We start from the raw sequence: 15,275 nt of genomic DNA, 5'->3' as shown, positions 1-15,275 counted from the left end.
AGACGCCGGTCGTGACGTCAGCGGCGCGGCGCTCGCGCTCGACAAGCTTCAGAGTGGGGTTCACTCTTAGGTTCTGACTCTTTCTCATACTTTTCCAGCATGGCTAGAGAACGTGAAGCGTGGAGGAGAAAGTGGGAACTGAACCGAAAGACCATCTTGGCTTACAAGTTGTCCGCCCTCAACAAAGATGGCGGCAAAGGAGGCTAGACCTTGACTTACACGTAACGGGCGTGCTCTTAGGCCTCACCCGGGTGTCGTGAACTGGTTGGTAGAATCCGCTTGACGGCTCCTTTGCGACATCAGGCTTCGCTCGACGGCCAGGAAGCCGGAAGTCGCTGCTGCCGCCGTCGTCCCCACCCCGTCCCCGCCCGCCTGGAGCTGTCGGAGGTTGACAGGTCGTGGCTGGGAGGCGGCGGCGGCACCTCCGAGCACCCAAGACGGAGGCCCCATGGGGAACGCTCCGAGTAACAGCAGCGAAGACGAAGCGGCGGCCGCCGGGGGTGAGAGCTGGAGCCCACATCAGGACTGGGCTGCCGACTCTGGCACGACCCCCGGCCCCGGCCCTGCGGCCGCGGCGCTGCCGTCCGCCGCTGCACTGCTGGAGCCCGCCCGGCTGCGAGAGGCTGCGGCTGCGTTGAGGCCCGCACCCCCCTGCGAATCTCTGGTGTCAAGGCACCACGGCGCGTTATTGCGCTGGCTGGAAGAGCGGCTGGGCCGCGGTGAAGAGTCAGTCACCCTGGAGCAGTTCCGGGAGTTGCTGGAGGCTCGCGGCGCCGGCTGTTCGGGAGAGCAGTTCGAGGAGGTCAGGGTGGGCTGGCGCCTGCCGGCCGGGGGGAGCAGGGTGGTGGCCGATAGGGTCGTGAAGAGGTGGGCGGTTGCTCTGCAGATGCCAGCCAGGAAGCCATAGGGTCCTTGTGTTCTTAGAATGGAAGCATGGGGTTACTCGAACCCATTCGGAGTGCATCACTTCGGACTTTTGCTACATCTCTCACCTTTACTAGAGGTGTGGGAAGTCCAGGCTATGTTGGCTTTGCTCCAAAAAGAGGAACAAGCCAAAATGTCTCTGCTTGTAGTAGGCAGACATTTGTGCAGTTGACAGGCAGGCTTAGTTGCTTACTGAAGCTTACCAGGGTATAAGACAAATAATGAGAAAGGATGTGCAAAGATCAAGGGAGTGGCCCTAAAGACCATTCTGTTTTACTGGCCTATACAGTTCTTGCAGAGAACCATCTAAGTCCAGTGTGTAATGCTACACTGAAAAGACTCTACAAGCCCTCCTCATCTATAAAATACTAGTTTTTCCAAAGTACACACTTGATTTTGGATCATTGAAGAACTTGTTCCAGACTCATTTAAACCTTTATAAATTGATAGGGAAGCATTAGATTTTTTTCTGTTTATGCAATTTCTCCCTATATCTGTAGAGAACTCTTCGGTTTAGGGTTTGGAAAAAGAGGGGGAAAAAAACTGACCCAGAATTACCCTTTAAATCATTTCATTGGCAAAACAGAGTATCACACATACCTCTTGATTTTGTTTGTCTTTTTTCTTATGTCCCTATTAGCCTGCTCCCTGAAGCCTTATTAATTCCACAATGATAGGACAAAAAGATGTTTAATGAGTAAGCCATGTAAAATTGAATGGTTAGTTTGTAAAGCAAGAAAACAACAATCACTTGTAATATTATAAAGTTCTGTTTGCCCTAAAACAGAGGCTTTTGAAATATTTCAAGGATGTTGCCTGCAAATGATGAAATTGTCTAATATATTTTGTAAGTTTCCCTTTAAAAACTTCATTTAATTAGTTCTAACTCTCAAAGTATGGTGATACAAACTGTAATACCAGAATTTGAAAGGTAATGGCAGGAGGATCAATTCAAGATCAATTTTGGCTACATAGTCAGTTTGAGTACAGCCTGGGCTACATAGAGTAGCATTGTCTCAAAAGAAAAAACATATATGCATTCATATTATATACACACATACAATCAGTTAGTGAAAGATCTCCATTAAAATAAAATTTCCAAGCTATTCATTATAAGCACACATACATGAATCTAACACTTGAGAGGCTGAGGCAGGCAAGTCCCTGGCTCAAAAACAAAAAACCATAACCTAGAATATTCATAATACTTTCACTTTAATACCCACATCTTTTATGAAAATATGAAGTATTGGTGGAAAGAACTATGTGGATTTGATCAAGAAGGTGACACTTTTCAGATTTGTTTAAAGACAAATGAAGGAAACAGCTTTTATACAGTGAGAATGTCTGACAGGAACAGAATTATCCATGGGGTTTATAGAGATCATGTAAACAAGGCCAAGAAATCCACAGAGCCACCCTAGAAAGATCCCTCAAGGTTCCGTGACTCATATAAGACAAATTCATTTTGGAGCTGGTCAGGGTGGTTCACACCTGTAATCCCAGCATTTGGGAAACAAACAGGGATTACTGCAAGTTCGAGGACAGCCTGGGTTACAGAGTGAAACCCCATCTTGAGAGCTCATTTGGACATTTTATCAGGAGTCTTCACCCACTCCTAAACCCTTAACTGAAGACCAGTTCTCTGTTGGAGAAAGTGGTCCTCTCTTCAGGAGGGACACATGGGCCCAATCAGTTCAGTTGAGTCAACCCTAGTATTCATGGAATGACACATGTCACAGCCACATCAGTCTCCAAGAGCCTATCTCAAAAAAGGGGATGTTAAAATTCAGTTTCACTGTGGATCATCTCACCCCAGAACTATTGCCCCTTCCCCCATAAGGATCTGGTTCTTCGTGATTAATCTTTTAACCTCAAGGATAAGTAATAAAGTCTTTAAGTTTCCCTTCATTCTGTAGAAAGCCAGTCTATTGTAATCCCAGGAGGATAAAAAAATCAAAACCCATGAAGTCTTTTTCTTAAAGCCTGTATACTATTTTCAAATTGGAGAGGAGTTGTGATTTGGGTTGATTACCAAAATCTCATGCCTACCCCACCCCACCCCACTGGTTAATTGAAGAGAGCAGTTCTAACTCAAAGTGAATACATCGAAAGTTTAAAAACAGGATGGTGACAATCTCATGGTGTGTATCCTTATGTTAATATTATCCATGTGGTTGGTTCTGTGCTTTCAAAACAATCCTGGCTTTAGTCCCGGGGAAGTATATACTTGTGTGTGTATACTTAGGCATTTAATTCTGGGTTTTTGTTTGCTGAGACAAGAGTTTCTGTGTGTAGCTTTGGAGCCTGACCTGGAACTTGTGCTGTAGACCAGGCTGGTCTTGAACTCACAGAGATTTCCTTGCCTCAGCCTCCCAAGTGCTGGGATCAAAGGTGTGAGCCACCACTGCCCAGCTTAATTCTGTATTTTATATCAGAGTTTTGAAAATGCATTGTGACCTTTAATATGTTTCAAGGTTTTATGAGATAATAATAATAAAATATCTTTGTAGTAGCAATTAAGATGACAAGTTATTTCCCATTTCTTTTTACCAGCACAGGTTGCCATGGTTGTGCATGTTTCAGCCTTACAATGTAGGGATCTCCCAGTACAGCTCATTTGTTCCTTGGCCTTTAACTTGTGTTGCTGACCATGCCCACCAACTGTTTTACTTCACTACAGTGCTTTGAGCGTGTGTATCATAAGGATGGTCATAGAGTTGGACCATGGACCAAAGTCTTCAAGATTATCATTTTATTATATAGCACACCTTTTCTCTTACTGGGTGTGGTCCAGGAAAAGGACTCTTGGATTTGTTTGTAAGAAGCAGTAGTTAATTACCTAATAGTCACCTATGTAGAAGGAAGAGAGAAAGGGAGGGAATGCAATTCTTATTTGACATCAGAGGTTAGTTATTTCTGCTCTTAACATAAGGACACTTCTAGAAAGTCACGTAGGCTTTAGGACAGGACAAAGTGCTCAGTACAGGAAGGTGATGCAGATGACTTTTTGTTTGGTTTTAAAACAGGATCTCACTGTGTAGCCCTGGCTGGTCTGGAACTCGATATATAGACCAGGCTGGCCTTAAATTCATAGAGATTTACTTCTTTCTGCTTCCCCAAGTGCTAGGATTAAAGACTTGTGCCACCACATATAGCAGATAATTTTGAAGTGAGAATTTAAGATGACTGGTTCTCATGTTTATTAATTTACCGTGTTTTGAAACTCTGAAAGACCTTTTTGGCTGTGGCTTTTGTTTTTTGAAACAGAGTCTGAAGCCTAGGTCAAACTCAAAACAATCCTCCTGTCTCAGTCTCTTGAGTACTAGCTACCATGCCTGGCTTTGGAAGGGACTGTTTTGATTCATTTCTGTGGTTGTGGCACATAGCTAGTGCCTGGTTACTGTTCCACCTGTGGCTCAAGTGTGCTTGAGCAAGCTAAGACACAGTCCTCACAAGGCAACTTTGTGTTTCATGCTCGACTTGTGGCCTTTCATTAACTAGCTATTTCTTGGTGTTGGAGGGAACAGTTAAATAGTTACAGTGAAAACTGAAAACAGCCACTGTTGAGTTTAGGAGAAATCCGGAGAAAAGGTTCTAATGCCCACTTTGGTATTATCATGCCAAAGCATTAGTTGCGTGGCTTAGAATGGCTTTCAGCCTAAGAACCATGTGCTTAGAATCACACACATGTAATTTTCCACCTCTGCACCAGATATATATATATATATATATATATATATATATATATATATATATATATACACACACACACACACACACACACACACACACACACACACCATAAAGTTGTAGCCAACTACCAAACATTGTAACCCCCGTTCAGCACCCTCAGCTTCCCACTGCCCAGGAGCTAGATAGATAAGTGTTCTTTTGAATGGGTGGTAGCCTACAGGACAGCTTGTCTCCCTTCCTGACCTCATCTGTCTTTCCCCACTGCGTAAGCCAGTGGTTCTCAACCTGTAGGCCACCACCCCTTCAACACAGCTCTGTCTCCAAAAATACTTATGTTATAATTCATAACAATAGTAAAATTATAGTTATAACAATGAAAATAACTTTATAGTTAGGAATCATCACAACCATATTAAAGGGTCACAGCATTAGGAAGGTGCTGTGCTCCTAATTGGTGGGACAGACACTTTGTCCTGTGCTAGCCTAGCTCTTCCAGCTTTCCCATCTTGGCATTGTTGTGTGGTTTGTCTAAGCTTTCCAGAGCAGGATTCAGATAGCTCTTTGCTCTATTCCAAACTCTGTCCACTTTCAAGTCCACAGAACAGTGTTTAATAGTAGCATGAAATCTGAGAATGCTTCACCAAACCTAAGACATGAGAGTTGAAAGGAATTTGTTTGGCAAAGGAAGAAAGAGATATTCCAGTTACGGCACAGCATGTGCAAATATATTGAGTCGAGAGAGCTTTGGCACATGGACACGGAGAGGAGAATCTGAGCTGACTCTCAGTGCAGTCTCGATGTGCAGTCTAGTCTGTTCACCACTTAACAAGTCTATGCTTTGTGAGACAGCACATTCTACTGCTCTTCTGTAGGCTAAGCAGGAAGTGAGCCTGGAGCCAGCCTGCTTCTGGGCAAAGCCAAAGTTCACTGTGCTCTAGACAGGTGATTTTTATTTTATTTTAGTTAATTAATTTGAGACAGAGCCTCACTGTGTAGCCCCAGCTGGCCTGGAATGTGGTAGTTTGACCACATTGACTTAGTCTAACTCCTGGAGATCTGCCTGTTTCCCAAGTGCTGGGATTAAAGATGTATGTACCTAGCCTAGCATCTTGCCAGATGATCTTTATCATCTCTCCTGGACCACTCATTGTCTCTTCACTGGTTAATTAGCAGAATAATGGTATCTGCTTTATGTGATGGTGTGGTCATTAAGTTAGTTCCTTGAAGTGCCTAGAGGAGTACCTGGAGTGCTGAGTACTCAGACAGGTAATGGATCATGTTACTTTCCATGTGGGTGTTTTCTCCAGTAGCACTCTAGGTACCTTTATATTTAAGCCAGTGTACAGTTCTGGTCTGTGATTATTTCAGCATCAGTGTTCGTGTGTGCAGTGTTGGTTTGTTGTTTTGTTTTGCAGCTCTGGAGGTAAAACCAAGGGCATGCTGGACAATCACTACCATGGAGCTGTATGTATCTCTGGCCTTAATGATGTGTCTTGATCACAGTAGCAGTTAAGGAGTTGAAAATGGATAAGACTAAACACTGTCAGGTTTCCCTTCCTACTCTGGTTGTGTTATACTTCTTGTTGTTGTTATTGTTTTGTTTATTTGCTTGAGACAGGGTCTTACTATGTAGCCTAGCTGGCCTTGAACTTATGATCTTACTGATTCAGCCTTCAGAGTGTAAGGATTAGAGGCATATGCCACCACACCTGTACTTATTATCTTCTGATACTACTTTTTGTCTTCCACATGAAGCCATCAAAGTGCCCTGCCCCTCCATACTGTGAATGGTTTCATTGTGGATGCAAGCGTACAGTAGGAATGTTATAAAGAGAGACCTAAGGGGATCAGGGAGATAGTTTAACTGGTAGAGCACTTGCTTTCCATGCATGAGACTGTGGATTAAATTCTCAACAACAAAAAAAAAGACAATTCAGAGCTGGAGAGATTGCTTGGTGGTTAAGAACATTTGCCACTGGTGAATAGAATCTGGATTCGGTTCCCAGAGCACATGGTAGCTTACTGCTGTGCATAACTCCTGTTACAGTGTGCCTGCACCTCACAGACACATATGCATACACAGTGTACTTCCATGCATGCAGGCGAAACCTTCATACACATAAAATACAAAATAAAATGAAAAAATACTGCAAGCATGTAAGTACACTATCTAATAACCCTACCTTCTTGCTCTGCCATGTATAACTTCCCTGGGCATCCTAGATGCTGAATTTCTCCATCAGAAAGCCTAGTCCACAAAAAGAGGTGGGAGGGATCAGGGGAGAAAGGGAGGGGGAGAGGAACAGAGATTGGTGTGTATGTCTGTGTGTCTTTTTTTAATTTCCTCACAACCCCAGGCAGGTCCTTCCCTGAACCCTTGCAAGGATGCAGCAGGCATGACTTGCCGTATTTTGGAATATGGACTAGAATATTGAGTTTTGGACACCTCTTTTCAAGGCAGTGTTTTTCAGATTTCCCCTTTAGTGTGTTAGAAATCTACTTGGAGTCTACTCTTGTTTAAAAGAAAAACAGAATAGAATGGAATAGAAAAATCTCATAATACATTACGTTACATTATTCCATGATATTTTCTACATCAATTGTATGTATCCTTAGTCTCTTATAATACAATTAAATGTTTCTGTTTTGGTAGATCAACCAATAAAACTTGATAAACATTGGCAATCTACAGGGATACCAAAGGGGACAACTAGAATGGGAATAAGATTAAGGCCTTCTCAAATAGAGAACTGGTTGAATGGAGGGGGACACAGGACTTAGAAAACCTGATTCCTGCTATCTCTGATCCACAGGCCACCTTTGGACAGAAGGAGCAGGTGTATTCTGAATGGCCTCCCCAAGGGGTTTTCTGTTGACTATAGGAAAGAGACCAATTCAGAAGACATTAGCGGGTTTTTACCGATACCTGTATGAGAAAGTAGTTGACCACTCAGAGAATCTGGAGAAGGGTTCAGATGCTATAAAGCATGTGCCCCACCACAGGTACTGGGGACCTAATACAAGGCAAGTGCTCTCCCACCAAACTGCAGCCCCAAGGCACATGCATTAAAACTTTGTAGTCTTTCAATATGAGGGCTTAGTAGATTTGGGATGGCAGCTCTTTCTGCCCTTAGTACTCTGCAGTGGCCTCATGTGCCCTTACTATAATACTTTAGCTTCAGCAGTTCTCCCATCTCTGTCTTCTGACCTTTGTTCATCTCTTTGTTTTCTGCCTTACTTCCTTCCAAGCACACCAGTCTGCCTTGCACTCTGTTTCTGTGCCCACATTTTGTTTCTTCTATCTGCTATAGCCTACACCTCTTCATCGGCTTTCCAAACCCCCAGTTACCCTTAGAGCTCATACAAGAGTTACTTTCTCTGAGTATTTCCCTTTAATACACTGTCCTCTCCTGGGTTTCAGATCTCTGCAATGTTGGTTGGCTCGTGGTATAACAATTGGTAGTGTGGAGGTCCAGAATATATAGACCAGAATTCAAACCTCAGCCATTATTTACCATTACTAACCATGTGGCTTCAACAAAATAGTGTCTTTGTTCCTCACCATTGGAAAGGTAGCATGGCCTGTAGGATTACTGTGGCAAGTTGAATAGGTCTGTGTGAAGTGCTCAGAGCTCTTTTGGTGTGTGGCAAAGGCTCTTTGTATATGAGCTGTTATGGTAGTTAAAGCTGTCACTTCTCTTGTTCTAGTGATCATGTCTATGACATTGCTGCTGTTAGTCTTTAAACTATGAGGGGCTTAGAGGCCTGTTCATCTTTCCACAGCTCCAAGCACAGGGTCAGGCATGTGTGTAATGGCTGCATAAGAGATAGCATTGAATGAGTTTGTGCATGGTTAGATTCTGTAGTCCTATAAAGTGTGATGGATGCTCAGGAATATGAACATTTTAAGAATAACTTCTGGGTGTTGGGAAATTAAGTATTAATTTAAAGAAGGTGTTAACAAAGCTGTTGTGTTTTTTTTCCCTCAGCACAAATGTTGTATGTTTTGTATAGAAATTCTTTATTATATTCATTACCTATTGACAGATGAACAGAATTGTTAAAAATAGCAGAAATGTCACTATTTCTGGTTTTGGTAGGTCTTTTACTGGTAATGTGGTAGAAGTTGTATGTGATGTGGCGAGCTGTGCAGCAGTGGGTGCCATCAGCACCTGAGGTGTAAAGCGTGGGTGGGAATGAGGCTTGGCTGTGGCTTCAAGATTCAGAGTGTAAGGCTCACTTGCAAGGCTGATAGGCTTAGCCTGAGCAACAGGACATGATGGAGGACAGGGATGGAGCTAAGAGAAGTTTGAAGTATCTGATCCCCAGACTGCAAGGAATCCCGGTGCTTACCCGATGAAAGGAAAGGGGATGGAGTTGATTCAAAGGCATCTGAGTGGCGTTGGACAAGTTTTCTGGCCTCTCTATAGGGATCTAGAATGAGGAGGTTAATAGTGTAATTACTGTTATGAGAATTAATGATATTATGCATATATAACATTTTCATTATACCTGGAATTTGCCAAGTCCTCAAACATTCCTCGTGGACCTACCAATAGAATATAAGCAAGCTACACAAGCACTGAACAAATAATGTTATATTGCCAACCCATGAAGTTTCCCAATATTAAAATTTTCCCCTTTATTTTTTGCAAAGGCAATGTATTATACAAGACTAGAAATGCAGATAAGTGAAACTGAGAAACTATAAAACCTGTTACCACTATTTTGTTGTTATTATTGTTTTGTTTTTGTTTGTTTTGCTTTGTTTTTGAGACAGAGTTTCTTAGTGTAGCACTAGCTGTCAGGGAACTTGCTTTGTAGATCAGACTGGCCTTCAACTCACAGAGATCTCCTGCCTCTTCCGTTGGAGTGCTGGGATTAAAGGCATGTGCCACCTGGAACCTATTGCTACTATTAACACCCAAATATATATTTTTTCTGGTCTTTTAAACATACACATACATTTAATATTTAATATGGAAAATACAAAGATACCTTTTCTTCAAATAATATTCTTTTTAAAATATACTTTATTTAAATTACATTTTTATTTAATTTTTTTATGTGTGCATGTGGGAAGTACATGTGTACCAGGGTGTACATGTGGAGGGGAGAGGACAGCTTGTGAGAACTGGTTCCTTCTTCTCACCATTTGTGTCCCATATTCAAATTTATCCAATTGTTAAAACAGTCTCATTCATGCTTGCTGTCTCTAGTGTGTATAAACTGTTACCTAAAGGAGAGGAAACATTACATTGTTTTTTAAAGGGGGCTGCAAAACTGAGTGTGGTAGTGCAGGTCTTTAGTCCCAGTATTCATCAGAAGAGTCTCTGAGTTTGAGGCCAGCCTAGTCTAAACAGAGTTCCAGTTTAGCCAGGGCTACATAGTGAGACTCTTGATTTCAAAAAAAGAAAAAAGGTGTCAGAATCAGGGGGTGTGGGTGCTGGCAGGATGGTTCAGTGGGTAGAATTGCTTGCTGCTGAAACCTGATGACCAGAGTATGATCTGTGGAACAGTAATTAAAAAAAAAAAAAAAAAAAAATTAAAGGTCCTCATCCATTCCATTCCATGCTTGAAGCAGATACTTTCAGTTTTTGATTTTTAGTTCACTTTTAATCCCAGTGTTTGGGAGGCAGGTGGATCTGTGGGAGTTCAAGGCCAGTGTGATTTACATAGTGAGTTCCAGGCCAACTAAGGCTAGTGAGACCCAGTCTTAAAGAACAAAATTGGAGGGGACTATTTTCATTAATTATATATGTGCAGAGTGTAGAATCTACTAAACTTAAAAACAGTGGCCCTGTTCTCCTTCCCTAGTGTCTTACTTCCCAAGAAGTAAGTTTTAGTAAACTTTTCAGAGTTTGCTATTTCTTGGGTATTCACTGTGGTTATGTATCACTCGCCAAATAAGATGCTTATATCACTTCTTTTAGATTTAAATATATATATATATATTTACTTTATGTGTATTGTGTGTGTGTGTGTGAGTGTATATCTATGCACTATGTATGTGCAGGAGTCCAAGAAGTCCAGAAGAGATGTTGGAGTTCCCTTGAACTGGGATTAGAGATGGTTGTGATCCACCATGTGGGAGCTGGGAATAGAAACCAGGTTCTCTAGAAGAACAGATAGTACCTTTAATCAATGAAGCATCTTTCCAGCTCCGCTTCTTTGAGGTTTTTTTTGTTGTTGTTGTTGTTGTTTTGGTTTTTTTTTTAATTTATTTAACTTCTATTTTATGTGCATTGGAGACAGATTCCCCCAGAAACTGGAGAGCTGCCATGTGGGTGCTGGGAATTGAACCCAGGTCCTCTGGAAGAGCAGCCAGTGCTCCTAACCACTGGGCCATCTCTTCAGCCCCTTTGAGATTTTTTTTTCAGTGTTGGGTTTTATCCATTTTATTCCCACCACATAGATGAGCCTTTTCCCTTCCTCACCTCATCTGCATATCCTCTGTTCTTAGGATGTTATCAGTTTTGTTTGGCTCACCCTTCGTTTGCATAACAAAGATTAGGTAAATTTTACTCCCCACCCCCAGCTGAATTCTGTACTACCCAACAAGGACTTCCCCTTAGTTAGAAATCATTTTACTTTTTCTGGGGTTAACAATTGAATTGGTACTTTTAAAAAAAGATTTTGCTGTGTGAAGGATCAATCCAGGCCACCTTCTTCGTACCAAGAAAGCACTGATTGCTGTGCCCCAAATGTAGCCCCTGGTATTTTCATTTTATTGTCTTTAAGTTTTAAGTGATTTATCATTAGTTGGGCTACAGATTCTCTGTGATTTGTCTAAATGTCATCAAACAAAAATAGTCAACATATTCTGGCACTTAGATATTCTGTCTGCATCTTTTTTGTTTTTTGTTTGTTTGTTTGTTTTTTGAGAGTATATTACCATGTAGTGTTGGCTGTCTTGGAACTGACTATGTAGACCAGGCTGGCCTCAAACTCATAAAGCTCCACCAGCCTCTACTTCCCTAGTGCTGGGACTAAAGGCATGTGTTACCATGACTAGCCTACCTTCTTAAAATACATATTTGTATTTTATTTATGTGTGCTTGTGTGAATACATGTTATGTATGTAAAGGAACCCCTCACAGACCAGAAGACAGTGTTGGATCCCCTGGATCTGGAATCACTGGTGATTGGGAGCCACCTTGGTGAATGCTGGGAACCAAACTTAGGTCCTCTGAGAAGAGCAGCAAGTGTCCTTAACCACTGAGCCACCTTTCTAGCCTCAGTTTTCTTGATGTCTTTTATTTTATTTTTGGTTTTGGTTTTGGTTTTTAAGAAAAGGTTTCTCTGTGTAGTCCTGGCTGCCTGGAACTCTCTCTGTAGATCAGGCTGGCCTTGAACTCACAGAGATCTGCCTGCTTCTGCCTTCAGTGTGCTGGGATTAAAGACATGGGCCACCACTGCCCGGCTGTTTATTTGAATTTTTTTGAGACATTAAACTCTGGTTGGCCTTGAATTCAGAGATCCGCCTCTTCTGCCTCTCCTTGCTTTGTCTTCTTAAAGGAAGCCTTCTGATCTACTGTAAGGTAGATTTGTTATCCTCCAGATTGCTGTGCTATGTCTTAGTCTCCACCATGCTGAGGATTCCTTTCTGTCTTGGTTGGATTCTATTCTTCCCATTTTTGTGATGTTCCTTTATCCTGGGGCCAGCCCTCTATGTGCCTTCTGAAAAGGCTTTCTTATTTTCTTTTCTTTTTTGAGCAGTATATATATATATATATATATATATGTGTGTGTGTGTGTGTGTGTGTGTGTGTGTGTGTGTGTGTGTATGTCTTTATTCTTCTTTCACATTATCATGGTGGAGTATTGATCTCTGGGTGAGGAAGTCCCCTCCAAAAGATGCACTGTTCCCACCACCTTCTGTCCACTGAATCGGTCCCATTCTGATTCTTGACTTTTGACCTGGGAACTGTTTCTTCCTCCTGGAAATAAGAACTTCTCTTTCCCTCAATGTTAGGGAATTTTTTTTTTCTCTTTTTTTGAGACATGGTTTTACTTTATAGCCCAGGCTGGCCTTAAATTTTGAATCCTCCTGCCTCTGACTCTCAAAATGGGATTACAGTTGTGTGCCGTGGTGCCTGGCTACTGTTAGGAAGTGCCCCTATGTTGAACTGCCAGTCATTATGTAGGTCATTCTGCCTTTGAATCTCCAAATTTATGTACTCTGGTGTGGGGAAGTCTGTGCATCATCACTGTTGTGATTTCTCCTGCTGCATTTTGTGTCCCATCTTTCTGGAACTCATGTTGTTTGGAAGTTAACCCTAGTCAGTCTTAATTTTCTTTTCTCCTCCTAGTTTCTATCATTTCTCTGTTTGCTCTACTTTCTGGTCCCTTTAATAATCTTCACTTTTCAACCTTTCTAATGAGAGTTTCTTTTCTTAGTTTTTCGAGACAGGATCTAGTGTATAGTATGACCCTTACTAGCCTGGAATTGATGTTTAGCCCCAGCCTAGCTTCAGCCCCTAGCAGTTCTCCCATCTCAGGGCTGAGATTATACTCCCAGGTCAGATTCTTAGTAGCTCAGGACAGTTGGAGGCTGGGCCTGAACTCAGGGCTTCCTGGGATTACAGGCATTTGCAGCTTCAGAGGTGTTTGAGAATGTCCTCAGTCTCCTGTTTGTAGCAGTCATACCCAATTTTTTTGTTTTTTAAATCTCTCTTAACCTTTAACTTATTATTTTTATGTGTGGGTGTTTTGCCACATGTGTATGTGCACCACATGTGTGCACTGCAGGGACTGGAGATACAGTTATGTACTGCCACATGGGTGCTGGGAACTGAGCACTGGTCTTTTGGAAGAGCAGTCAGGTGCTCCTAACTGCTGAGCAATCTCTCCAGCCCAGTGCCCTGTTCTTTTGTGGTTGCAGCATTTTCTTTTTTCAGGTACTGGGTGGTATTTGCACAACTCTGATTATCCTGACACCCACTGTTCATTTAATGGGGTGAATTTTATGGGAAATGCTGAAGTGTCTAGTGGTTCTCGGCCATCCATTCACCAGAGAATGAAGGACTAGAACCCATATTCAGGATACAGAGGCAAGAGACTCAGTATATGTTTGAGACTAACTTGAGCTACATAGCAAGTTTCAGGCACTATCTCAAAATAGCAATAAAAGGATGACAGACTAGAGCTGAACCTGGTGGCCAGGCCTGTAATTCTGATGCTTTGGAGGCTGAGGCAGAGTTACAAGTAAAAGGCCTGCCTGTGCTACAGAGATGGTTCAAGGTCAACCTGAGAAGACTCTGTGAGGGTATGGGGTTGGGGTGGGGTAGTCACAAGCCTGGATCCTTGTGCCTCTGGCTGTGGCCTGTGAGCCAGACTGTAAGATGAATTGGCTGGGCACATTCACTGGGCGATTCTGTGTCACCCATCGTCCCAGGCTTGTCATGTTATAAATAAATGGGAACTTTTAAACATAGAAAGTTGGAGACAACAGTGAACTGATTCCCACCGCCTGGCCTTAAGGCAAATTGTATTTGATCTAAACACCACCAACTTTCTCTTGTCAAAATCATTTAAAAGCAAATCTTGACATATTTTACCTATGTCATTGTGCATTTATTTTAAGATTTATTTATTTGTTATTTTGTTGGTATTGGTGTTTGGCCTGTATGTATATAGCTAGGTACACCATGTGCATGCAGTGCCTGAGGAGACCAGAAGAGGGCATCAGATCCCCTGGAACTGGAGTTGTAGATGGTTGTAAGCCACCATGTGGGTGCTGGGAAAAGAACCCAGGTCCTCTGCAAGAACCAATCAGTGCTGTTAACTGCTGAGCTATTTCTCTAGCCCCTCATTGTGCATTTCTAAAAGATAAGAACCCAAACAACAACAACAACATAAAAAACCAAAATACCCCAAAATACAAAAACACCCATAACACTACTATCATTCTTTCCACTTAGTAGCAACCCCCAGCAATTCTTTAAGATGATTGTTGACCAGTAATTTCTGACTGCTTTCTAAATGGGCTTCTCGCCAGACACCTTCACTGTAGCAGGTGTACCTATTTCTACCAACTCTAACGTTTTTTCTAGAATTCTGCAGTGTAGGTCTCAGGTCACTTCTCTGGTTCTGCCCTCTGCAGCCCACACAGATTGTACCCTAGGCTCAGCAAGCTTAGCTCCACATCTGCTGTTGTCCTTGGTGGTTGTCCCATGGTAAGGCTGGCCTTTTGTTTACTGCAATTGGGCTGTACTTTGACCAATAGCCTCTCTCTCCTGGGTCCTCTTCAGGGACTCCAGTTCTGCCATACAGTGCTAACTAAGACTCAGTACCACCTGGACGACTCTTAAATTACCAAGTGCAGCTGCTAGCACAAGATGAAACCTTGGCTACTTCTGGGACACAGCTTCTGTGTTGTAACTCTGAGGAAAACCTTCTCAGAAGATTTTACCTAAATGATGTTGCTCTCTTAATCATCACTAATGTCTCAGCACCAGCTGACCAGCTCCATTGTTATAGCAAAGCAGAGGTTTCACTTCAGTGGTTCTGGTCTCTTGTTAATCACAGATGACCAGAACCACAGATTCTTAACTCAGATTTGCAGTGGACTGATAGGGGCTTTGAGTGACCCTCAAACTTCCCTCGGGAATGTCACTAGCTGCTTTTGAGAGACGTTCAACTTTAAAAGAGAC

At 42.4% G+C, this 15,275-nt stretch overlaps 1 protein-coding gene across 1 annotated transcript in view; it reads left to right on the top strand.

Moving 5' to 3' along the window:
- The first annotated feature begins 344 nt into the window (after nt 1–344).
- Zzef1 (zinc finger ZZ-type and EF-hand domain containing 1) overlaps nt 345–15,275 on the top strand; it is a 114,122-nt gene continuing 99,191 nt past the window's right edge. Inside the window, exon 1 of the mRNA XM_051180065.1 lies at nt 345–802. Coding sequence (XP_051036022.1) covers nt 449–802 — 354 coding nt within the window. The 5' untranslated portion in view covers nt 345–448. The remainder of the gene's footprint in view (nt 803–15,275) is intronic.

This window comes from Phodopus roborovskii, unplaced genomic scaffold (assembly GCF_943737965.1).
Source record: "Phodopus roborovskii unplaced genomic scaffold, PHOROB, whole genome shotgun sequence".
Classification (NCBI taxonomy): Eukaryota; Metazoa; Chordata; class Mammalia; order Rodentia; family Cricetidae; genus Phodopus; species Phodopus roborovskii.
Note: the sequence above shows the minus strand (reverse complement) of the source record. Positions and strands in the feature narration are given on the sequence as shown.